A 27,237-nucleotide genomic window follows, 5' to 3' on the forward strand; every position below is an offset into this window, starting at 1 on the left:
GAATGATTGGTTCAAGAAATCTATGTACATTTTCATTTGTTATTCGGCTAAGATGAATTCAAAGTGTCGATGTGATCATCTCCGCCATTGCTCTTTCATTGGCGTTCGAAATGAAGGAGTCCTGGGAAGATTTAAAGATTTCGGATACTTAAAACAGCCATCGCCCGGAATACATCGATATTTCGTTTGATTATAAGTAAGATTACTGCGAACGCAGAATCGAAGCGTTACGTCTCATCGTTATTTTCGAGTCTAATTCGAAATAAAATTTGCCGAGCACGGGAGCGCGAAGGAGCAACGGACGCGGAGGGAAAGGAAATGAACTGGTGTGACGAGTTGCCTGCGCGGGGGGAATAGTGATGGCGTCCGCACCGCGGAGCGCAGAGGTGGGGATCTGCGCGCGCATTCCGAGCGCGCGTCACTTGTAAATAGTTCTCGGCGAGAGAGCGTAGCAAAGTCGAGACTCGGGAGCGCTCAGTCGACACCAGTCGAGAAACCAGCTGAGTTGTTGGCGCACGACCTCAGCGCCTCTGCACTGTATTCGAAGCACGAATTCGTGCGAGTCCCCGGCGCCGAGAGGTAACCAGTGTATCGCAAGTGCGCACACGGTTCGTGCCCGAAATAGTCATACGATAAATCGCGAGATTTGGTGGAGCTGCACCTACACGCGGCGCGATTCGTTCCTTATCGAGCAACTCTTAATCTTTGCGAGTGTGTTGACGCGGCGGTGTGTCGAGTGCCGCGGATAAATCATGATTTCCGCGCCCTGAAACCAGACTGTTTCCTCCTCGCTTCGAGTTCAAGTGCCTGGGACCGAGAGGTGCGCGTACGCGCGGCGGAGAGCGGGCTCGTTCGTTCTTTTTCTCTTCATTTCCGTTTCTCAACGTTCAATCGAGAAACATGTATTCCGATGGTCACGAAGTTGACGGCAGCTGGGTCCTGCGTGTCTACGTGACCGATCTGCAAATGGAGAGGAGCCTACGTGTAAAGGGAGAACTGCACATCGGCGGTGTCATGCTGCGTCTGGTCGAAGATCTCGGTGAGTCCGTTTTACACGTATCTCTCTCTGTTCTCCCGTTTTATCGCTGACGGGTCAGCGCGTAAAAATTCAACGGTCGGACGGTCGCTGGCGATTAATTTCTAACACGTGATCGGGCGAGTTGTCACGTGATACCTCGAGTAGACCGTACGCGGTGTTTCGTTGACGCTTGAATGGGGAATGTAATTTGCACTTAAACGGTGGCGCGAATAAAGGCGGGTTTGATGTTTGAAAATACCGTGGCCAAGCGGTTGGACGGGGATCGATGCGCTTCGCCGTGGCAGAGCAGCAACAAGTTGCGGGATTATTAGCGTGTCGCTGGAAGGAACGCGACTGCTCGAGACCTGGTCTCCCACCCAGCGACGAGTGCACGAGCGAAGCGTGCACCGGGAGTGGAAAAACTGGATGGTCGAACTAGTTTCGCCATGACGGCGGACGCGACCGAGCTACTCCTTTATATGCTAAAGGGAGCTCCCACAGTCTCGACGGAAAGAGACGAGAGACACGTGAGACCGGCAGCCCATTCCCCATGGCTCGCTACCGCACGTAAAACGAACACTATACGGTCACTTTTGTCGTAGATAAGCGTAACCGAGCTGGTGTCTGATTCCACTCGCGAATCGCCACCGGAGAACGACTGTTTCCATGAACACCACCCTCTTCTCTGCTTATCTTTCACCCATTAAACGCCCAAATTTCAACCATTCCTACCGAGCATTTCAAATGCAAGAGTATAGTGTTATATCGAAATTCTGTAATACTTAACAACATCTCTAAAAGGACGCTGGGTTAACCCTTAGTATCATAGTGTAACACCACCCGTGTTACACGAATTGATAAAATCATGCGCGCTATTTGGGGGCTTTTTCGCGAACTTTAAAGCGTTACTTTACTATTACTATGCGTAACAAGTGTCTCTAGGGCAGAAATACATCTGTAGAAATTCTACTGTGATACACTGTCTTGTATTGTTGATTACAACTCTTCATTTCGCCAGGACCACTGAAAATGCCTGGGAAATGCTAATTTTTCTCGCAATTATTTCGAATTTCCTTTGTGAATAAATTTGATGTCGCACATTATAATGTATGTAACGCTAGTGTAACATTCTGCAAAACCGAGCATTCGCTTAACATTACAATACATAGGTCCCTTTATGCATGGTTTAACACTGGTGTTATATCCATATTTTTTCATTTATATAAAGAATTGTTACATTAGGAATTTTTTGCTTATTTTTACCGATAAGAATTTTTCTGAATAAATTAAAAAAATCATGATACTAAGGGTTAATGCTACTAAATTTAATGGAGAACTGTAATCGGAACGGGGTGGCATTCTTTATGCAAACTTTGACTGAAGAGTTGTCAAAACATTCAAAGTTTTATGAAAATTAGAATATGTTTTGACATACGATTCGCTATATTAAATCGGTCATTATGAATTTTGAAAATCTAAGTTCAAATTCGTTGTTAGCAGTCAGCAAAAGCCTTGGCAACAATTCTTTAAATTATTTCACTGACATAAAACTTAATAGTCCGTACATCGAAGCGTATCGGCTGCTGCGGTAATGAATTTTCATTTCTTTGACCTCCCATATCTCAGAAACTAATTTTCACCTCAACTTGAAACTTTGTTGCGATGATGTCTCCTCATAAGGTATCATTTGGTACAAAATTCAATTTCAAAATCGTGGGATCAAAAAAAGACTATTTCTTGGGTCACTTTTAACTTTCACGAACCCCAAGCTTAAAACTCGTGTTCTGCGCGTTATCGGTCAATACACCGACTAATTAGCCACATTGGGAGCGGGATAGTTTCAGCCACGACGAATTAGCCAATTTCGATCAATTGAGCGGACCGTAGCCCACGTATGTGCGCACGGCCGAATAGACTTCTGGAGAATATCGCAGAGCACGCAGTAGCTTAGCCTCATTGCAGCTGTCCTAAAAAGATACCGTGCTGGTGTAAATTGCCCATGAAATTCATCGGGGCCGATTTCTGCGATGACTGACCTCGATGATAGGCTAGCTGATATTATTACTGGCGGTTTATTTCCGGTCGTAAGCGATACACCGGGGCAAAGTTGGTGAACTAGTTCCATTGATGGTTGCATCTGAAATTTTCCCTTACCATAATTCACAAGTCCATTAAAACAATCCATTATCGCGTGCGATGCTAAATAAACAGTCTCACTTTATATTTATCACTGGCAAGCCCTATAGGGTAAAGGCAGGTAATATGGAACATCTGATTTCAAAAGCTTGTCAAAAGTAGGGAAAATTTTTTTTTTAATAAAACTGAAATGAGGGGATGAAGGAACTAATGCATAATCATATTTACATCGTTAAATGCAAAAAAAATCAATTGTTTTGCAATTATAGTAAAAAAACTGAAAAGAGTGCCGTTTGAAAAATGGGTCCCAATATGGAGCACCTAGGAAATTTGTAAAGAAAACTCAAAAATCTTTACTCTTTTTTTTACTAAAAATGAAGATTTATTAAGTAGAAGATGCAAAAAATAAATAAATATACATCATTTTTGGAATTTATATTTTTATTACGCTGGGCACGTGAATAATACGTCGGAAGCCCCACATTCCTCGTGTGCCCACTGAAAGCAGCGAATACATTGGGTCTAGTTTTCATTGTCATTATTTTTATAATTACCATCGCAAAATAAGCATCCCGCGTCATCGTCATTATCAACTTCATCTATGTTACTCGGTATGTTCCATATTAAGTACACACATGTTCCGACAAGAAATTAAAAATAATACTAAGAAGAAAGTATCTTTATTGGTAAATTATTGTTGAATAATCAAGAACACACATATTTAATGATAAATTATATCAAAATAATACTTTGTAACATACCTTTGCTACAATATTTAACTGTTTGATGCACTGTTCAGAAACTTTTATACCCCACGAAAAATATAAACGTTTCTTTTTCAATGATGGATGTCCGACTGATACTTAATTGTCAGTATCATCGTCTATTGTGTCTAGGAATCTAGTATACAGGATTGCCTGAAGAGTTCGTTATTTCTTTATCGAAATCTCACGAAGTTCCATCCTACTTGCCGTTCCATGCTACCTGCCTTTACCCTAATTGAAAAATCTCGATTCTGTTTATGCGACGCGATCGAAGCTGCCTTCAAGGATCACTGGCTAGCTCGTGTAGCTATTTGAAGGGGAATCGGTGTCAAGTATAAGTTTACTCCAAAACTGAAACGATATCTGAAACTGTACACGTATAGGTTTATTTTCGCAGCACAGTTTATATACGACTGTAATTTACACCCGCGATGGATATCGGGTTCCTTTTTTCATGAGTTTGTAGTTTGTTTGCGCGAGCTAGCGTTAAACGTATAAACCCTTGGTGCGCAGAGGCCCGCCTTCTATTAGGCATTCAGGGTATTTTCGGCGGTAGGTATCTTATGAAGACGACACTCCCGTCTCTCCTGTCTGCGCGGTTGCTCGAGAGAGACCGAACGAGGCTTATTTTAACTTGGCGTTTCCTCCATCCGATTTTTCGAGCCGGATCTCCTCCGCCCCGACCGTTTCTCCGCTCCTAAAAAGGCCCTCCTATGCTCGACGGGCGTCCCACCTTTTATCCCTTCATTAAATCTCGCCCTGCGCTTCGTAACTAAGTCACGGGTCTTTTTACGTTGTCGATAAATCGCGGCAGGCCGACGATTCTGAGGCCCTTCCCCCTCCTGATTAAGGGAACGTGTTCCTCCATTCGTGATGGCAACTTATTTGGTCGAGGGACAGGCTCCCAGCCTTCTTATCCTGTCGCTATCTTTAAGAACTCAAGGGCTAGAATGCAAGCGGCACTTGTTTGGTCCAGACGAGGGTATTTTTACATCGCTCTCTCGAGTACGATTTTCGTGGACGGTTCAACGATCCGCCGTCGAGCCACCGAGCGCATCGCCACCCCGGAACGAGCCTGGCAGAAGACTACTTCCGGTGAAAGAGGATTTCAACCGCGGTGTTTATTCGTCGCTCGTGCGACAGCGCGATAGCTCGTATCAGGAAGATATGCCCCTTCTGTGTAAAATACGACGATATTTTCACGCGAGTGCCGATATACCCTCGCTCCGGCCAACGTGACGTTCCCGCTTCGACAGGTAGAACTTCCCACGTCCAATCGACTCTTCAGTTCCTCCTCTTTGAAGTAACGCGAAAAACTCCACCAGACCAGCGGGATAGCTGCACCTGGGAGACATGCCCTTTCCGTATAGAATATCGCCATAATTTCACGAGCTCCAATACACCCACGCATCGATTCCTGTAACCCAACGTCGACAGGTAGGAACTCCTATCTCTCGCGGAATCGCACGAATCTCCTCGTTCGCGATTGCGACGGTATCAGGCTGTTATTATTTACGGAACAGCGAATGCTGTTTACGCCCGGGTTTGCCGATCGGCCGTGCCGAGGTACCGAAAGTAAGATTCGGTGGAACGGAGGAGCAGGTAAGGAGGAATCCGGACAGCGAGACAGCAAGAGCTTTTGTTAGCCGGCCCTTTCTTGCCCTTCCAGCTTGACAGGTTACCGTAGTCGTACAGGTGCTCGTCCACCGCTTCGAGCACCGCGTCGTCCCGTGGCAAATCCCTATGTAAATATATACCGGGTGTACCCGGGGCGCAGCCGCGAACTCATTGTGGCGGATCACGTAGCTGGATACATCGGCGCGGCAGAAGGTCGACAATCTGGGAGCAGGGAGAAACGGCTGGACGCGACAGCGCAGCGGCCGTTTCGCTACTTAAACGGATGCGAGCGCTTATAAATGGCGCGTTTAAGCGCGATACGAATGCATCGGTGCACGCGCGTTACGAGACACCTCGCGCGGGTATCTTAGGATCGCGTTCCACCGGCTATTTAGGACCGGAGTTAGACGAAAAACCGGCTGAAATTTATACCCCGCATCTGAGATCACCGCCGCGTATATTCTTCCGGCGTTTCAGGCAACGCGGCGGAATAGCGTCGCGCGGATTTTTCGCCCTCCGAGGCTGAAGATTTAAGCACACTCCGCACGTAGAGGCGCCGGTACCGGGATCTCTGGCCGTTGCGGCGAGATACTCGCTCCGAGGGGAACAATTACCCCGTGGCGACTTTCGAATTCTAAAAGACGGTCTAGCCGGCGGGCGCGAAGCGGCACGGGCGGAAGAAAAGAGCGCACTTCGCTCGCATAATTAACGTTCGTCGCGTCGGCTGGACACGTGCGTGGTGCACGGGCAGAGGAAGAGCGCGAAAGAAGTCGAAGGCTCGAAAGTACCGTACACCAGTGACTCGATGACAAGACTACATTCTTCTTGCGCGGCTTCCGCGAATTCGACGGAGGAGACAGTGCTGCCGTTGGCAGGAGGCGCGTTTGGAAGCCGACCGTCTCCTCGAGGCCGCGAATCGCCCGTTTAATTAATCGAAACTCAAAAGCAGTCGTTTCCGTCGCGACCCGTCTGCATTCCCCTCATTGTTACGCGGTCAGGTTTCTTCTCGGAGCGGCGTCGCCTTCGCGGAACTTACCTGCAGCAACTTCTCTCCTGAAAGCTCGGCGGGAAGCCGGCGGAAAGCCTTCTGGCGGATTTTCGCCCGGGCAATCGCAACGCGGCTGGGCATCCCTCGGAGTTTACGGCCGCGGGGAAGCAGTCGCCGGCGCAGGCGGGTAGAAGAAAGGCGACAGGCACGCAGGTGCCGATGTTTATAGTCGGTTACGACACGTACCATTCTGTAGGAGGCTAGCTGGCAAGGTAGGAGGAAGAAAAACGCCGAGAGGATAGAGCAAGAGCGCGGCGTGTCTGCGCGTGGGCACACACCGACTCGACGCTGATTTTTCAGCTTTACCCGATCAAGCCACCGAGGCAAAGGCTGAACCAGCACGGTGACTTACTCGAGAGAGCCACTTAACTCGAATTATCTGCTCGGCTTACGTGTACGGGATCGGATTACCCCTCCCCCGCCACGTAATTTTATATTCCGGGCTACCTCGCGCGGATCAGCGTTCGGAGCACGGCCTTGTTGCGAAATTCTGCCTGTCTGCGGGAAGAAAAGGGACACCATCTCGGCCGCAGAGCCTCGACTAAATTCAGTGTCCCCGCGAGCGAGGTATGTAGGTACCAGGGGAAAGATCAAAGGTTGCATAGATATAGGCGCTGTTTCTCGCTCCCGTATCGACAGATTCTGCTGGCATTCTTCGTCGATCGTTAACGAAACGTTGCGCAATCGTATCTAATTGACGCTCGTTGATTTCTCGGTTCGCGGAATCAAGTTATTTCACTCGATAGGCGAGGCGGTATGCAGATGAGACGTCTCCGTTGAATCGAGTTGGATCATCGCTATTTCCTGCGCCAGGGGCTGTTTTGATCTTTCGGACGATCGTTTAAATGTTCGCGGCAAGTAGGTAGGATTTAAGAGTTTAAAAGCGTAAGGATCGGACAGGTTTCGGTGGGATCGTTCCTTGGCCGAATTCTCTCATTCTGGCGGCCTCGTCCCCGATACCGGTCATTTCTCTTCTCTCGCCGGTGCTGCAGTCACCAGGCGCAGAAGAATCGAAGGCATTTATTGTAGTGCAGCCCGAACCGTTTCGCCATTTCGAGGCAAGGTCGGTGTTACGGTACTCTTGGACGAGGCGTGCGAGGTTCTTTTACCTTGGAGAACGTTCGCGCCGATCGACGCCACCTTCGTGCCGTTAACACACCGCCGACAATTATCACCGTATATCACTCTTGATCGATCATCCTACGTCCCGCGCGTACGTCTGAAACCAGGTTACCGCCTTATTATTACGAGTATCCTGAATACCGTGCAATCAGTGGCAACGGAGGTGTCGAAACCGCCGCGTATAGAATGCTGATCAGCCCTTCGACACCGGTACCTTCTTTTAAAATGCAAATTTCTGCTTCACTCTCATCTGTGCCGCAGTCAGGATACAGGGATCTCTTAAGGTCTGCGCATACATATCCGTTCCGTGTCAGTTCCGTATCCGTCGTGCCAGTGGTAAGAAGAAGAGGGGCGTAGAGGGTCTCTTCTTCTTACCACTGGAACGGATATGTGTGCGCAGACCTTTAAGGTGCCCCTACTTTCAATATCTTTAACAGCGCACAGATGGAGTGCAGGGAGTAATATCTCGACACAAAAATTAGTACCGTTTTGATTGTTGGCATGGAGATACAACCTTCTTCTACGTTTATCTGATAAGACACGGACTTTATTACTCGCTTAGATTACCGTAGTAGGTAATCCATTCATTAAATGTCAACGTTCAAAAAATCTTTATTATATTAAATAACTGTAAAGAGGTGTAGAAAACTTGTAGAGTATTGTGGAGCGAGAGTGCGCACTCAATGTTTAGACTTCCCTAAAATCCCTGGTATTACACTGATAGCATATATCATTGTGTAAGAAATAACTACTATCCCTTATTATTCGATAGGCAGTGACTTCGTGTTAATTTACCTGTCCCAACTTATATGAAATAAATATTTGCAAAGAGTGTGAAATGCGAACTTTTACCCGATATGTGGGGCAAAAGTTCCCATGTTATGGGGTAAAAGAACGCAACGAGAAATTTTCACAAAACTGTTTTATTTTCCTACGTACAATAGTTGTCGTAATATAGCGAGACGACATTTTTTTTTACACTGTACCGTTAGGGCTGTAAAACTCCGCTTCTCATTTTTTATTAATAACTTGGATATTATTTGACATACAGTGAAACTGTTGTGACTCAGTGATGTCAGATAAGTAAGTAACATTTCCGTATAAGAGTTTTTGTTGTAAATGTGATAGTTCCTGCGTAATCGTATTCCAAAGTCAAGGTGTTACTGTCGTCCCAGATCTACCCTAGTGATAAAACTGTGCAACCCCTAAATATCATTAAATTTGTCTAAAATTTGGCATACACATCATTTAGACGAATAGAACCAAGGGGACGAGCAAAGATACATGAAAATAGCACCTTTGGAAAATTGAAACACCCTAACGTTGATGGTTGGGCTATTCTCTTTTGTAGAACCGATTTATTTTGTTCCTTTTAAAATTTTTCACAAATACATATTATCTTTTTGACTTTTTTTACTTTGCTAATTATTCCTTTGCACGTTCGCATTCAGATTTTCTTTTCATTGCCTCATTTACTTCAAGCTGATTTTCAAATGGGGAGTTTGCATTCGAACTCTTGCCCCCACATCTACTTTCGCATTGTTTAATCAAACCTGTTATCCGTGAGGAAACCTGAAAACTTCTACTAGTACTGTTGAATAGAAGAATATCAGCTCTTTCAGACGACATATTAATTCAAATATTTACTCGTCAATATATAGGAATAATAGTGATTCCTAAAAATGAGAATATCACATCAGAAGTAACAAGTTCAGTATTTACTGCATTGTACGATAACAAAACGAAGCACAGCCACACAATTCGACACTGGTGACTCTACCTTGATTGAAAATTGACTGTCAATCACCACTGGCAACTGCCACAACTGAAACAATCAAATTCGCACGGTGCAAACTTTTACCTACGTCTATTCTACTTAGCAAGTCCAAAGGTAGAACTAGGACGGTGTAACAAGTATAGAATGAATCATTACTATTTACCACTGCTTGGCTCATTTTACTATCAGTTTTTTTTATTTCTGTCGTTGCTCGTGGCCAAGATATTCTTTATCATCCGCACGTCCCTGTGCAAAAATGTTTCTACCGAACCTCGCGCAGCACTATGTGCTGTATCGATGTCCCCGTTTCCCCACGAACGTGTTTTCGCAAAAATCAGCTCCACCGTTTATCATAGCCACTCGACCGACTCGGCGTATCTCCCAGAAGTGGCCAAGGCATCGCTTTGATTGTGGGAAGGAAGAAAGCGCGAAAGATCCATCGCGGCTTAGGGTCGCGATAATCCTATTTGCTCGGGATATGGGATCGGGGCGATACCTCCGGGAGTAAAAGCTGGTCTTTTCTCGGAAGGAACTTAAGGAGATTAGCTACTGCTCTCTACAGGGAATTACAGGTCGACACACGACGCCAGGCGACTCCGATTGAAAACCGTTTGCACGAAGGAATACCGTGGCCGATAATGTCTTCCCTCGCAACTATTTTCAACTACTCCTAGCTTCTCGGCGCGATAACCTTTTATTCCAGCCTTGATCCCGCCGCGAATGCTGTACGATTAACCAGCGGACACAGGGTAGGAGGATGGCGATAATTGCCTCTGAATACTATCGATCATCCTCGAACCGTTAAGTAGGTATGCTAATAAGTTACACGCCGCTACTCGATACCGCGCCGGTAATAAGTCTCGCCCGTGGCGATAACCATCGATCCGGGCTAATTGAGAAGCATTAACGAACAATTTCTGCGAGTGCCGCTGCGAACCGCCGTCGCGGAGGAAAGTGACACGCGCGGCGATTCATCGCAGCTCGTTCACGCTCCTTTCCATCCCGTTGCGTACGCGTCCCGCTCGTTTCGGCCGGCTATTTCCCTGGATTCGGTGAGTCACGCCGCGGCTATGGTACACACTTTACTCCAGTTTTAAGTTACACGAGCACGGGCGCCCGGGAACCAGCCGTTTCTCTCTCAGATATGAATAATTCCCTGGGGCGCATGGGCGCGAGTAGTCAGTTTTTAACATTTCACAGTCCGGCGAACGTGCTCGACGGGTTTTGTAATTGGCGGGGTGAATCATCCGCGGGACAGGGAGAGATAGGGAGGAAGGGAGGTATCGAGAGGGAGAGAGAGAGAGAGGAGTCCTTTTAAATGAATTGAGAACGAAGGATGCGACGCGACGTAGTCACTTAATTATCCAGAGACCGCTCTCAGACGAAGCTCCGCTTTAGAGAAACAATCCCGCCCAATGTAAAATAATTCTGCGCGACGAGAGTGTGTCTTCGTGCTTCCGTTTTGCACGTCCGGTCGCCAAGCACCCTTGGACTCGTAAATGAGAAAAGTAGTACGAGTCGATCCTTGAGGATTCCATGCCATGCACGTCGCAGATTCGATTGCGATTCGCGCTACCTGGTTTATTCAGAGTTACGGCTCTCGGCTGGTAGAATGTTCTCCCTTTTCGGATTCGTGCTTCTTCCATGGCTCCCCCTGAATAATGTAGTCGATCGCGGATTCGGGGCGGCTGTTAGAAGACAGTAAATCGCGGCGAAAGTTTCGCAAGTTCAATAACAGCACCGACGGTTATGGCGCCTCCACAGCGGTACGGTTTTCGACGGAGGTTGCTGGCCAGTTGGCGGTGCTCCAACAGCAACGGCGAGAACACAAAAAAGTTGAGCCGGCACTGAGTCATCGGATAGCTGTTGATTCACGAGTATTTGCCATCTTTCGGAATGCTGGAGGAGGACGCTTTTCCCGAATCGCGGATTGCGTCACCTACGCCGCCACAAAACAAGGAAACGTTCAACCGAAATTCATTAGCAGAAATTGCGTCGCGCTTCGGGAGAAATTATAGGAAAAATCGCTGCTCTCAGCGAGCTCGGCCGCGGAATTAGCTTGCGAATTTTGCAACTGTAATGTGAAAGCTGCGAACGCTGCTGACGCAACAATCGCATAGCGAGGTTTATGCTTAAGTGACATAACTCCCGTATCAGTCTTACGTCAGCAATGCAAATAAATTGCCGACCTTCGATTTCAGCCGCGAACCACGCAGTTTTTTCCTTTATCCTCGGCGAGCCGCTGGGTAATGTTTGCCAGTCGTTGGGCTGTTAAAAGCATACCTACCCGATGTTGGCTTTAGCCAGCGAGAAAGTCCCCGGAACGGGTGTCCTTAAAATAAACCGGCAGTGAAAATTTATCGCGCGTAAAGGGCAGGAGTATCGGGAGAAGAAGTGACGTCCAGGATGGCCCTGGCCTGCGTTCCCTCGGATAAGATAACAGGTCAATATTGTTCGGCATCAGGAGTCGAAGTGAATGGGTTGCCGGCAGTGATACCGCGTCGTAAATCAAGATATTTCTATTTATCTTCATCGATTACGCCGGTCTCCTCGAGAACGCATTCCTCTGGACTCCGAATAGAATCGAGAAATAATTAAGGGTTGAATGGACGCGATTTCGTGAATGTATGCCCACGTCGTTTTCGTAGTTGAAACGCGTGTCGCGTTTAATATAGACACCAGTCGGTTAAAACGAGGATGGCCCAGTAAGAGTATTTAAAAGGGTCAACCACTGTCCACGCAGAGGGAGCAGGGGGACAACAATTCTGGTCTCTGATGGAAACCGACCGAAACCTTGACTGAGTGACTTCATTATTGTGGTTTAACAGCACGAAGGACGGACCTTATAAGGCCGCAAGGCGGTTCAACGAATTCGTGACGATCGCGAATGAAGCGATGCCTACGTAGGCGAGGCTGGAGGTCCGCTTTGTAGGATAACTCACGGCGAGCTTCGATTTCTTAACGTTTTCACCGAAGCCTCGGAATTTTTGGCGATCTTTCGACGAACAAGGGGTAAGCTCTCCTCCAAGGACGTCGTAACCCGAGACGCACCTCGGAGGCCCGCTTCAAGGTCTCTCCCTTCTGACACAGAAAGGGAGAGCACCGAAGGAAATTTGTTGGTTAGGCAACCACGGGCGTGACTCGGACGATGACGAGATCAAATAGACCGCACCCCTGTTAGCAGGATCTTCGCGGAGCCTAATGTTTTAGAAAATGGCCCCTCCATGTGCGTAACACCGTGATGTCATTCTCTTAGCGAACATGGAATCTTCATGACTGACGTTTCCGTGTTTCTTGGCTAGCGCAGAGTTCCGCGAACCAAGCTGTGATCTGTCTTTATAATGACAGACACCAGGATTCAGGGACAAATTAGAATCGCCGACAGATTGATATTTCAGCTCCATCTTTTTATATCCCCTCGTTTTATCTGCTCAGTTACTAAAGCATCGCTCTTCTGAGAAACATATTCACATCACGAAGATTAACGAGAAGGGTATCGGTAAACGTAATCGGAGCACGCTTGATAGCTTATTGTTAGTCCGTTTGGAACGGCCAATGCATTTGCAACCAAGCTGCACGGTCGATATTAAAATCCCAGCTAATCCTCCTGATCTGTTCAGTTGACCAATCAGGCAGCAGCCAGGGTCAATTGCCACTTTGGAACCTACGTTCGTTCCTTGCACGTGCACCCTACGCCTCGACAAAGATAAATCCCTCTGCTCCATTTTTTTAACTGCACGAAACGCAGGAAGTTCTCTCGGTAAAACCACCCCAGTTTCGAACGGCTCAGACTCCAGACACGAACAATTTCAGAGCGTCCGTTGTTTCGGCCCATTATCTCAACTTCTTATGGCCCATTCGATGCTGGACCGTGCTCTTCCAAGCAATGACGTTAGCCGCGAGGAATTCCGAGATTCCTTTTCAGATTCCCGTAAAATTCTGACGCTCCTTTGAAACCCTATCTCAACGGCTGCCGTTCCTGGCATTTGACGTCATCTTCCACCAGTCGGAGGCTGCGCGTATCACACGAGCTTTTCGTACCTGTTTCCCAGCTTCTGCCTCGAAATAATCCTTTCATAAGATAATTCTTCAAATGTCTGAGTCAGCAGAGCTCTCGTCGTTCCCGCCGTTTCTTTTAAGGCCACTTTTTCCATCCCGTTCCATAATTACTCCGGCCTCCCCGGCGGCTCTCTAAGAAGTTATGCAGCCGCTCGTAATCCGTCACTTCCCTTCGGCTGTTACCAGACGCGCTTATGCAGCCGTTGTCGCGACTCTCGGAGAAGCGACCATCGATTCCCTCTCTCGTTCCCCCTTCGTCGATCCTCGGCACGGTTTACGCGAGTCCCACTGTAAAGCCATGAAATGTCAGGCGTGGGACGAAGCTGTGCCTTTTCCGTGGACGAAACTGTGCGATCCCCGAGCCTCTTCCTCGCGGACCTATATAAGGCGAGCTTTCTCCCAGTCGTTAAAGAACTCGCGAAGCAGATTTCACGTCCTATCGTCGGCGAGAACAATGCGCTAGAAACGACGGCGGTCGTCTCGGATTACGGCGAGTCTGAATATCAACGAGCGGCGAACTACAGCGGCCGTTGATTTCGTGGACGCGTAATTCGCAAGCGAGCGCGTAGGTTGCGGATTGTTTTAAGCCACGAATACGCGAAACGGGTGATTGGGAGCACGGGGGCAATGGAATAACCACCGACATCCCCTGCGACCGGCGTGGTTGTCGCTCGACAGCTCGGTCGGGAGCGTCGCCGCGATTTCAGGTCAGCGGCTCGCTCGAATTGGAGCAGCACGACCGCGGCTAACGAGGATGCAGGTGTCTGAGAGGGTTTGACACGTTTCACTGACTTCGGAGAATCGGGTGCCGTGTTTTTAGGTCTTGGAAGGCAGCCATGCCTAAGCGATCCCGCTTGTCCCATTTACCCCGTCGAATAATAGCAATTGCGCCAACTGTCGGAAGGCCTGGGCATAATAATCGGAAACGCTGTTTGAACTGACGGGTAACTGGCGCCGTTTTAAACTTATTCGCGCAAACGAACCGCTTCCACCGCGGCGATGAACGGTGATTTAATAGAGGCCTCGCTCGACTCGCTCCAAGTCCCCCGACCGCCTCAAGTGAAATACGCGAAACGTATATCGATCCTCTGTGCGTGTAAGCTGACTCTCGATCGCCCATTGGCGAGGCAATTATAACGGATGTGTTCTCCATCGGGCGCATTACGACCGACATCCGACACCCGGTCAAACATATCGAACCCACGGAGAGACGCACGCCGTGCCACGTATTTGCACACTTCGCTATCGTGCAGCCCCCCCTTCGAACCCTTCTGCCCCTGCATTCTGTAGGAGATAGAGCGGAAATGTGATTCTACAGACTCTAGTCCATGATCGACTACCGAAACCTTAAGGATTTCTTTAGAATTTCGTCGTGGCAGCTCTGTTTCGCTATCCAATAGCGGACCTTCCCCTTTCTATTCTTCCGTGATCACAAAAACCAAACAACCAGATCCCCTGCGAAGGCTCGGAGAACCCTAGCTCGCAACCTCCCGAATAACTGAACTCGCACGCCGCTCGGTGATCCAGGATGCAGGGAAACAGGGGCACCGGGCCTTTTATTACAAACGTGTACATGGCCGAGCGCTCTGTGCTCCTCGAATGGGAGCACGATTCTCGTTAGGAGGAAGGCGCAGCGTTTCGCAATACGGGGCGCATAATTGACTGGCGAATCGTTTGAATGAGCCCACTGTACGGCTTTTCGAGGCTCGTACTCCTTCGGCGAGGTTCGCGATCGGATACGTTCTACGGGCGAAGGGAGAAAAAAGGTGTACACGGGCTAGAGTCACGTGCGCCTCGCTCCATTGGCTTTACTTGACCTAGCGGGCCCGTATGAAGGGATCTTTGTCCGTGCTTGCTCGGTAACGATCCGCTTCATAAATATATGCGCGCGGCTGTTATCGTTACGGAGCAGAGATCGAGGAACGAGCATCCTTGATCGATGCGGGATGTGGAGCGGACTTTACGCGGGGTTCGTTCGGCTCCGAGGTACTAGCTCGTGCAAACCGATCCTTCGATTCTCTTCGGCGGCCGCGAAATGTATGTATGTGAACTGGATTTCGCTCGTTCGCCGCCGGTGGTCCCTCGAGAACCGGTCGAATTACAACGGAGAACTTTTGGATGAGCAGCCGATTATCCGACCGAAAATCGACCGAATACATTACACGCGCCCAGACGAATCCCCCATTAATGGCAGGAAGAGCGATGATTCACGCGCACGCGGTTCCATCTTTCACCCCAACTCGTCGCATGTCTCCGCCGCTTGTCACGGGTTTTGCCGCGGAATCGCATTATCCTGGCCTGTATCGCCCGAATTGCGCGTCCGTCGGTAAGCCTCCTTGGTGGCGGAGCTTACCGCATCCCTCGATTCGCTTCGTTAACATCGTCGTTAATTCGGAAAATAGAGCTTCTCGTGCACAATTGGGTTTCAACGTTACTTCGGCTAAAATACAAACCAGGTGCCTGCGAGTTTTCAAGAAAAACTGCTCGAGAGAACTAACTTCCCCTAGAATTATCCAAGCACTCTGCAAAACCAACAGATTACTCCAACATTTCAAACGGGGAAGCCTCTGCAACTTCTTTCCGCGAACGAGACGCAATATCTCGCGGTGAAGTTTGCCGCAGCTCCCGTTTCGAAGCGCGCGAAGCAAACGGATGATAGCGATCCTTTAGGGAGTGATCAGAAATCAGAACAACGTGTATCGTCGCTGATTGGTTGCCGCGATTTTGGAGCAAAAGCGAAAGTAGACAGAGAAAGAAACTGTAAAAAAGAAAGAGACAGAAATACTGATAGAGAGAGACAGAAACACTCGATAGAAAGAGACAGAAATATTGACAGAAAGAGAGACAGAAACACTGATAGAAAGAAATAGAAATACCGATAGAAAGAGACAGAAATATTGACAGAAAGAGAGACAGAAATACTGATAGAAAGAGATAGATATGTTTATTTCCGGTTTTACTCCAAGATGGGTTATACCGATCACTCCCTAAAGGATCACTAGCGGATGACTCAAAGATCCGCGAATTCACGCAGCATCCGCACGCGTCGCGCGTGTACGTGGAGACGCACGCACGCCTACCTGAACGGGGCCCGCACCTACGTGGCCCGGCAACGCGCAGAGGAAATAAATACAGCCGTGACGGAGAAAGGCGGGCAAACCGCGAAAGAGGAAGAGACAATGGCACGTTGTGCGTCGACCGGCAGGAACACGGCCGGCCTGGTGCACGCACCGCATCCGTTTCTGATCTGCAGCACTACCGACGTCGCGCCGAGTTTAAACATAGCCAGTGACGTCAGCGACGCCTGCTGCGATCTACCGTCACTCTCGATTTCGTAACTTTTCGACGAGACCCGATGCGTCGAAACCTTCACTTTCATCTCTGGAGACACTCCGAGGAGGAGGATCACTGCTCGATCGCGGGGGTGTTGGAGCGGACGTGCAAAAATTCAGAAATATCGTTGGGAACCACGGCACTATGTCCTCGGTCGGGTGGCTCTTCAACAATAGCTCTTCTTCGGTGCCACGGAAGCGCTTCGTCACTAGTCGATTTCTACGCAGCCCAGCACAAAACAGCTCGCTGCGAAACGAGAAATCCCTGGTCTATGTAAAGATTGCACGCCCGTAGAAACCCCCCGACCCTCGCCTTTCTTCCACGGAACACCCCCCCGTGGGTTTCACCTTCCCGTCGCCGGGAGTCTTCTCTTTTCCTCCTCGCGTGAGTCAGGCGCGCATCGATCATGCGAGACGGAGTTGCCTGGTCCCCTTCGGGTCGGATCGCCGTATTGCGAACGAGTTTATCAATCCGAGCGGGGGAAGCGACGCGTGTACGTCGAGCATAGGAGTAATCGACCTTTCGCATGAATGGCATCATTGACAGGCCCGCGGGAAAATTTTTCTCCGTAAGAAGCGCGCACGGTTACGCAACGGATGCACTTTGTCACGACGAGCGATCCGCGCGCGGCGCATCCAGCTTGCGAAAATACTCGAGGCTCCCGGTGAATGACGCGTTGCGACAGCCCGCTGTTTTGCCGCTTTCGAAGCGACAGCGGCTCTCGCGATCCTCGCGGAGAAGCTTCCCGTAAGCATCCCTCTCTTTCTCTAAGTGTGCAGCTCGGGAGAAGTCCGAGCGGAATGCACCTCGGTGCGCGAAATATCACGGACGCATATTAAGATGCGATCGCAGCTTTTCGGGTTCCTTGGTATGCGCCAAGAGGCGAAGGAGCAGAGAGACAGGTGCAGCGAAAATTTGTGGATGTCGTAACTCCGTTCACCGATCATATCTGACATCGCTGCGAAAGGGACAATGCTGGATTGCGCGGAGGAGAGTCAGTAGCAGGGAGAGCACTTTGTACCGTGGTACGCAAAGCAACTCGACGCTCGTACGATTTGAATACGACAGCGTGACTCGCTGGGACTAACCTTGCAAGAAGGTGCACACCTATATGCTGGAAAAAATCATACCTATTGCCCGTCGAAAGTCGAAGCCACGCGGGCTTACTCCGAGGGAAGTAAAAGCACTCCATTCCACTTTTCCCAAAAATATATTACTGGACCTTGGAACGCGAAGGACAGGAGTATGTATATGGGGGTCACCGAGATCGAGGTTCCGACCGTGGCACAGATATCTCTTGAAAACTCTCGCTGCCTTAATCAAGATGGAGGCATCAGAAATTCCTCGCAAAGTGTTTTACAGACCCGTTGCGGTTAATCGATGGCGCGGAGCGTTCATAATTTTCACGATAGAGCATTGCGCCTGTAGTTATCCTCTAGCTTCCATTCAGAAAAGTTCTCGTCGCGGAGCTTCTGTTTCCGACGACGCCGCGGCAGAAAGCTGCACGGTGCATTCGCAATTTCGGTGAGTGCATAGCCGTGTACCTTACTCATCGAGTCCGGCGCGAGCTGTGCGATGCATTCCTAGTGTCTTTGGCAAGCCGCCCGAGCGCATACCTGGATCACACACCCGTTCATTTCGCTCTTACTTGCTTCCCCCTTTCACCCACAATCTCGCCGTTTATCTCTGCGCGCTGATACAAAGCGCGCCAAGTCGTTGCGCTCTCTGCTCTTCATTCAATCATAATTCGATTCCCTCCCCTCTGACGAAGGAGTCGCTTTAATTTATTGCCGCTGCTCGAGACTCATTAACGCAGATTAGCAAGCAGCGGTGACTCGATACTCTCGGACCATGCCATTTAATTAGCTGAATCCCTCGGTTATCATCGATGGAACGGGTTTCGCGACGAGCCACGCCAATTAAAGGCGGATTCACACATTATCAGTCCCGTGATGGTTCAGTGCAGTCAGCGTCAGTGGTCTGTTTCTGTCAGCAACTCACGTGGACGAGTATGCACTGCTCCATTCCAAAACAGGGAAATCATATTCTTTTTTTACCCCTGACACTGGCGCCACTGGATCGTTACGGAACTGATATGTGTGAATCCGCCTTAAAGCGGCAACTCCGATTGAATATGACGGTTCGTTACATATTTATCCGACGCACACCATATCTAGGTAAATAATGCTTGTTACAACCCTCTCGTTTATTTTCAAGTATCGGTCCCAGCTTCCAGAGATCAAATTTTAGCAATGCCTTGCGAGAATATGGTTCATGCTCCACCTCTCTGTACCTTGTACACTTTAACCGGAAAAATTTTCGCGTAGAGTTGCGACGATTCGATTTTGAGCTCCGGTTAGCAGCAGGCGAGATACCGAGGCTCTCTTTAACGTCTTCAAACGATCTCTCGAAGAGTTATCAGCTTGTATCAATATTATGCTCCGCGTGTATCGCTAGCGGTTCGCTCTTATCTCGCCGAATTCTTTTCGGCTGGGACGTGGGTGCCCCCGCTGAACGCGCAAGAAGAAAATCGTCTTCTTGCGGCTCGTTTTGCTAATTACCATGAGCGCGCTAAACAGTGTCAAAAGTAAAATTTATAAGCAATTATGCGGTGTCGCTATTGCGGCAGAAATAGAAAACGTTTTGGCTGGGGCATTCTTCGTGTGATCAACCCTTACATTCAGTACATTGCACCCACTTTTTATTTGGTTTGCTTGTGTTGTGCTATAGGATTCCATGCGAACAAGACAATATTATTAATCTTCTTTGTCACTATTCGGTTCTGTCCCGGTACAACCGACTCCGACCAGGTTTTTGAACTTAAATTATAAATTTTTATTAACGAGACACTTAAAAGTGATAAGTAGCGATCACTATTACTTTAAAAATGGCCAGATTAAATATTAAAAAATAGAAAAAACACGTACTTGCAAAGGGAGTATTTATATTACAATTTTAAATCAGTAAGGAAAAGTTACTTTAGGGTATCGAAAAGTTATTTTCTTTACTATGCACGTCTATTGTGTATCTATACTACTAGGATATCGATGTGTGTATTCGAAATGTCATTCTTCATCATATATCTAAAATTTGTGTTGCTATCTATCATATGTTTTGAGATATTTAACGTGTTACAATCGCCCCCCTGTTACTATCGCTCCCGGTCTACCCTATAGGTGATTTAAAAACAATTACTAAGTTTAATACTAAATTCAAACATGTATTACCTACTTTTTACTGCTTTTTCAAAAAGGTTTACTTTCTTCATTGGTTTTAATTTTCTCTTCCCACTAATTTTGTCGCCCCCAGTTTTGTCGTTCTGGGCAGTTGCCCTGCTTGCGCTCCCTATTTAGATCGAACCCTGCATCTACTCATCTACTGAAATTCCAACGACAGGAACAGCCGAGAAGCATCCGCGATTACGATCGCGAGATCGTATCTCGGGTATTTTGCGAAACAATTAACACCGTGTACCTACCGTGACAACACACGCACGGCAGGACACGGCGCGTCTTCCATGGGACGCGTAGTTTCGTCCGTCTGGTGGTTCGATCGGCCCCTGGCCATCCATATTCATACACAGGGGGCCACGTATAGTACCCACCCCACATGTATGCAGGACCTGTCCCTGCCTATACTCACAGTTAACGCGTAGGCGAAACTCGCCTCTCGGTTTCCATTCACTCGAACGCCTTCCTGTCCATTCATGGTGTTTAGTGTGCAGTGTGTCGGCTCTTGTCACGCGTACCGCTTCATAACTTGATAGATTAGAGGCGAAATTGGCTTCCAGTGTCTCTGTCTTGTCGCGCGGCGGCCGACAAAGGATCGATACCGCGGAGGATAACGAAGGCGGGGGCGTGAGCGATATTCGCCACGCTTCGATCGACACCAGCGGCAGCGTTCGACTCGAAGGCAATAGGAGTAAAGGATCGGTAATTGTTACACGTTCCTCGTGACGTATCGGCGGGACTTTTCAGATTATTTCTAGCGTGCCAGCGGCGATTGTCGCGGCGTACAAAGCCCATTATATTAAATTATCGGAGGAGCGTAACGCGCTGGCGTATTTATAGAGGGCGATAATTAAACGCTCTTTTACAGAAAAGACGCCTGAATGGCGTATGAAAGGGGAATGGCTGACAGTGATGCATAGCGAAGACAAGGAGGGCAATAATAGCCGATAAGTCACTCAAGTTAGAGCCGATCGGCGGCCGATGTCTGCGCCACGTTGCATCATTGCCGAGATCCGCGTCTATGACCGTAAATCGCGGTTTTCTCGGCCCACATGAGGAGAGACGCCGGCGCGGCGACCAGCTCGGTCTACGCACTCCGTTTCTTTCCATCGCTTATTATTCCCTCGTTGGCATCCACGTGTACGCGGGACGCGTGTCGCCGCTGTCCTGGCGCCCGTTTATGATCGACCACGATTGATAACGCGGCTTATCTGCCCACGCAATTGAGCGTCCCCTGTGCCCTTGTTGCGTTTCATCGGTGTCTGGTCTCTTTATCGAAGCCTGATTCAACCGCGTTATTATAGCCGAGGAGAAACGCCATCGCCACGAGGATGTCACTTTGGAAATCTCATTTCTGTGGCCCAACAGGGGTTCAAGCTGCACCGCGGTTTCTAATTATAGTAGGGGAAAAGTGAGCCCGAAAAAGTTTAAAGTCGAATAAAAATTTTCCCTTTCAATAAAAATGCGTGGAAGTAGATTTATAATATAATTTAAACATTACTGTTGATAAATGAAGAATAGCAATACTTAAAATAAACTTAGAGTGTATTAAAATTCAACTTGAAAGAAATGATGCAAGTGGTATGGGGTAAAATGAACTCCTATCTGGGGTAAAGTGAGATGCAACAAAATAAGAACTTTAATTAAGGATATAGGTAAATATTAACCCCTTGCGCTGGAATAACATGTTTAGCACGGCAGCTTCTGGCTTTTTGCAACCGTGGTTGTCAAAAACTGACAGATTTTTCATTTTTTTGGGTTAGTTTCTGTTCCACCACGCCGCGTGGTTTTCTAGCCAGCTGACAGGTTAGGATATTGCGCACATCACTTGCGCATCGGTTCTTAGCAGCCATTTGCAGCTCAGTTTACCCCGGTCACTTTACACCGAATATCTACTCAGTGGAAAATTAATTATTTAATAATGTTCGGATTAATATTTTCGCACACGCGTGTACGTGTATGTTTACAAGCTTGTTTTAAACACGCAGAAAAAATTTGGAGTTAAAATAACACATTTATGACTGATTTATCCGAGAAGCTAAATGGAAAAGGAAACCAATCGGAAGTCTCTAAAAATTAATTTCTAATTTTTAAAATGAATTTACATTTTTCGATATCTGAATGTGCATAATTATTATTCTTATATTACATACATTTATTACGTCACTAAAATTTGTAAATTTATTCTTTCGTTAAAGAACAAATTAAGGAGGCTCACTTTACCCCGAGGTTCACTTTACCCCGGTCTCCCCTAACTCCTTACGCCCAGGTATCATTGGCGGAATTCCAGCCTCCATAAACGCCCCGAAAGATTTACAGGAGCATAAAGCTCTGCGCGTATGTACATATACGTGCACGAATCTCGATGCAGCGCTGTTACTCACGATCGAAGGTACTTTTACGAGCAAGATACGGGGCACCGCTTCACCGGAGCAGAACAGACGTCCCCGCGTCTGACGTGTCGCTGAAACAATGTCCAGACCCGGCTTTGGAAGTATCGAATCTCATCCGGCGTCAGCTCCGCGGGCATGTGCGTAGCGAGCAATTATTCATCCGCGCGCGTATCTCTATGTCGACGCGGGAAAAATCATACGTAATGGCATATGCATGCGTGACTCATAAAAGTGCAGATACAGCGAGGAGGAAATATGCGAGCGCCTGATCTGTTAGGGTAATTGGAGGAAGGCGAGCGCGCGGGCTGCTTAATAATTAGCCGTGGCAATTAGTCTCGCCGCGCGGCAGGAACCCGGCAAAACGCTACGATGTTCCGTGCCCGTCTTCGATACGGTTTTTGCCACGGGAAACTCCGGATAATTAATGGAGCAGGGGGGGCAAGTGTATTAAAGATTCCTCGCGGCCGGTGACACACAGTGCGCGGCGTTTAACATACCCGCTACACGCGTTTGCGCGAAGCGTCGGGCTAGCAAGAAGCGCGTGGCTCGCGTATGAAAGGGAGCCATTCATTGCGATAGCAGTTCACGTGTAGAAGAATGCTAACGAGATTGTATAATTGCTTCGGGCGTGATACATTAATGCGCGTTTACACGACGGCCCCGCGGAACGCCTCGATCGCGAATGCAGCGGGCGTGCGAGGAAAAACAAGGGATCGCTAGCTGACAGGGCTTCCGGAAACGCTGCGGCGATGCCTGGTATCCATTTTCTTCCTCGCGCTTCGTACTGAATCTAGACTCTCGAGAAAGAAAAATCTTGTCTACGAGAAACGTCGAGGACTTTGACTGGCACTTCAGTCACATACGGCGCCATTGGACTCCCATGTGGTAGAAAGGATTGCAAAGTAGCCGATACGACTATCAGGAAAGTTTGAGCGGCGTATAAATTGATTTCATCCGCGGACTGAATTTCCGCGGAGCGCAGATCTCGGTTAATTCCCCTATCTGTGCCATAATGAGTCAGCTTGGTTGCGGAACAGCGAACCTTTGACCAGACACGTTTTCGTTGAATCGGTTGACCAATTCGGTTGTCGTGCGAGCTTCCTGCGACCCTTCCATTCTCCGTCTCTCCGCAGAGCTGCCGCTGGCAGCGAAGGCGTAGCAATTTCGGTCCTTGTATAGAAAGAAACTGCTTCTCGAAGGAAACACGCGGCGACTGTATCGCCGTGGCTGCCGCAGCGACGCGCGGCCCGTGGGTTCGCTTTCTGCCAGCCGGAAGCGGCGTAACAGGGAAAGGGGAGGCCTGACGTCAGCGGAAGCGCGATGATACTCGCGAATGTGCAGAGTTAAGGATGCACAGCGACGATAAAACGACCGGCATCCTTGCGAAACGTGCACACAGAGATACTGTCGCCGAGTTTCCTCTGCGGCGATTTTCTATGCGCCATCCGGGAAGCCACCGTGACTTTCACTCGTCTAGCGGAAGCGGCGATCCGGTAAAAGATTTAATACGCGAAAATTTCAAACTTTCGCTAGGCGGCCGCGGTATTTTTCCCGCGGGACGATTATTCACGGAATGCCCGATACACGCCGGTTGTAAAGCGAGCGTGACATTCCTGCAGCTCGTCTGGGAGCGCGTCGACCGCGCTGGATCGCTCGTAAACCTTTGCATAAAGTCCCCGGACGGGAACTTTTCAAAGGGAGGAGAAAACAACGTTGCAGCGTTGCGAGGGACGCCTATCGCGTTTCCATAAACTCTCCCTCCGACGTTTCGGGCGAAAATAAACCGCCCTCCGCCGTTTCGCGGCTTTTCCTCCCGATCGATCCGCGCTCCTTGGACTCCTCCCACGTTGCTTCGCGTGGAATCGTGCACAAAGGCAGACGGTCTGTCTAGGAGCCACCCTAGGGGCGACTCGGCCGTGGAAAAAAATTATAGTCCCTCGCACGGTCGCAGAAAAAACGCGCACGAGTTGCAGACCAGTCGTTCGATCCACCTCGCGGTCGAAGCGAGCTGTTTCTTTCTTTCGACGGCCGAGCCGGAGCAGGCTGGACGCGGACGACGGCGAAGACAAATTACTTGGGGTGCTCGATCGCCGGGAACGCGGCAAGAACCGACTGCGCTCCCGCCAATATACACCAGAAATAGTTAATGCGTCTAGGAACTGTATATTTCTCCGCTGCTTGCTCTCGTCGCCTGAGACACTGGGCCTGGCTGGGTTTTAACACTTCAAGCTCGGTTATTGTAAATTGTAACACTCCCATCGCGAACCTGAAACCTGAAACCCACCGTAATCCGAAGCGAATTATTCTCGCTGATACGACCAGGCCGTCAGGGAGGGGTGGCAGCTTCCTCGATTCAGATCGATATAGACGTCTTCGCGAGCTGACCACCGTGCGATCATTCGCTTCAAGAGCGTGGGTTTAACTGCTTCAAACTCGTTATCGGACCGCACCATCTGGGAATTTATTGAAATCGAAAGTATTTGCACACCGGGGGAAGATAATATAGTGAACCGAGGGAAACGACGTCGTTCCGTATTGGCGAACGGTTATCACGCTCGGCAAATGTCACTTACCGATATTTACAGCACACTCTGCGCTCCGCTCGTCCAGGTTTCTTTCGGGACTGTGAGCGTAGGTGCGGAATGGAGTAGGGGAAAGGTGGGGTAGTTGATCACAGTTTTGCTTTTTTATTAAAATAATAATAATGCTTTGCTTTGTTTGCATTTAATTATGCAAGCTGTAATTCGTAGAGTATTCTCAATGTACTTGTACAAATTTGAGAGCTGAAAACTAATTTTAATGACTGAAATTCAACATTTTCTGGCAGTGACGTCATGCACAAGCATCCCCCACTGAAAGGGAGACTTGATCAGTGAACTTTAAGAGTAAATAACACTTTCTAAAAAATATTTATTATCTTCGTCAATAACACGAAAGAAAGGGAATATCATAAAAAGAAAGTAAACTATAACTAACTTGAAAGAAAAACTGATAAAATAAAACCAAATAATTAAATTCTATGACATAAAACAACATAAATGCATTCGTAAAAGACATTTCACTTAGATATCATCTGATTAAGATGACGATGAAGAAAATATTTTCTACTTTCTTTGTCGTATTTTTCTGTCTCATTAGCCGTTCTATGTTTTTTTTTTGGGGGGGGGAGCATTTTCAGCTGTTCAAGTATCCCACCTCACACACTGATCAATTATCCCACGTTTCCCTTACCTATCAGCATCTCTCACCCCGCTGTTTCATGAGTTCGGTTCGGTTGGAAACGCGCGCGTACACCTTCGACGATATCTTCTTCGAATGCGCACGCGGGAAACGTGATTTTACTTGCCCATTGCGAAATGCAAATCCGTGGCGCCAGTTCGTATCACTGTTGGCCGGTTACGTCATTCGACGCCCGGGGAATAATTTGTCCTGGATGCCTCACGCCGAATTCGGGGGCCGTTGCATTCTGTCGCATTCCAGTGCGTACATCGACGCGCAGATTGTGACGTTTAATTCCGAAGGTGGTCGACTTCCGATATACCGTAGATCCATAAGGCTTTCGCTACTGCACACGTCTAAGGGGATCAGTGGTGATCAATAAATGTAAATTGATTCGAAGTGGACTTTCTCTGGGTTCCCAGAAGAAGACCATCATTCCCGTGGCTTTCGTTTGCGTAGGACAGTGGTGCCACGAGCAGGAAACGCCACTGGCACGTTGATTGCAGGGAATATATCAATCTGACGGTCTTCGGACGTTCATTGAGGAGCGCACAAGCGCCAGACGCAACCGGACATCCCGACGACGCATCAGGAAGGCCGACGATATTCTGACAGAAGACGGATATCACGAATCACTTAATTAGCCAGCCAGCATATGGCATTTGCTATCCCCCTAACGAGTACTCTCTCTCCCTGGCCGCAGAAACTTTATAGCCGAAGGGACTCATTACAGTCGTTAAAATTCTCCGTTCGACGTCCGTGCGAGAACCGTAAAATTTACGGAGCGCGATCGATATACAACGAAGGCAACCGCCACTGTCGATATCAAGTTGCGTTCAATGGAGCTCGTGAGGATATGTTTCCCTCCGCCACGAACCTTTTTGTTCAGATCCAAACTCCATCGTGCCGAGTTTCTTATTAGAAGCTGCTACTAATCGTCGCGTTGCCGTTGCAGTTCAGAGCCTGCCAGGCGAAACGCTTTAAAACGCTTGGAAACGCGAAGAAGCAGCATCCGTCCCCGGCGTTTCAACGATTCGAGGGGTGCAGAGCGTGGAATTATCAGAGCGCGGCGAGGCTTTCCGATGCGACCGAGTGCAGCCAGGCGGGAACGGCAAAAAGCAGATTCGCCAACAATGGCCCAGGGCGACGAAACAATCGCCGCATCCCCCTGTTCTTCGCGAAAACCGAGGAAGTCGCGCATAATGAAACAGGAAGAGAGGCGACTCTCTCTCTCTCTCTCGTTGCGTAGAACGACGACGTCCCGGAAGTGCGAGCCGGTCGTGCCTCATTACCGCGCGCATTTCCCGTGCAACGACTAATTGCGATCCTCTTCCCTCCCCTACGCCGTTTCCCCTGCCGGCGCTACCTTCTTTCGCCTTCGCGTACGCTCCGCTCTCCTCCGCATCTCTGGTTTCCCCCTTCGACGTTTCCCGCTCGTTTTCCTTCTCATCGAGCGCGAAACGGGAAGGTTCAGCAAACGGAACCGAGCCCCGCGCCTTTAATGAGCGCCTGCAGACGAAG

The 27,237-nt window shown here is 48.7% G+C and overlaps 1 protein-coding gene across 1 annotated transcript in view; it reads left to right on the top strand.

Annotated features, from left to right (window-relative positions):
• Nucleotides 1-447: 447 nt before the first annotated feature.
• Nucleotides 448-27,237, top strand: part of LOC143367821 (unc-112-related protein) — a 48,990-nt gene continuing 22,200 nt past the window's right edge. The window contains exon 1 of the mRNA XM_076810018.1: nt 448-1,039. Within this exon, the coding sequence (XP_076666133.1) occupies nt 901-1,039 (139 nt within the window). The 5' untranslated portion in view covers nt 448-900. The remainder of the gene's footprint in view (nt 1,040-27,237) is intronic.

The sequence above is a fragment of the Andrena cerasifolii genome, chromosome 4, assembly GCF_050908995.1.
Source record: "Andrena cerasifolii isolate SP2316 chromosome 4, iyAndCera1_principal, whole genome shotgun sequence".
NCBI lineage: Eukaryota > Metazoa > Arthropoda > Insecta > Hymenoptera > Andrenidae > Andrena > Andrena cerasifolii.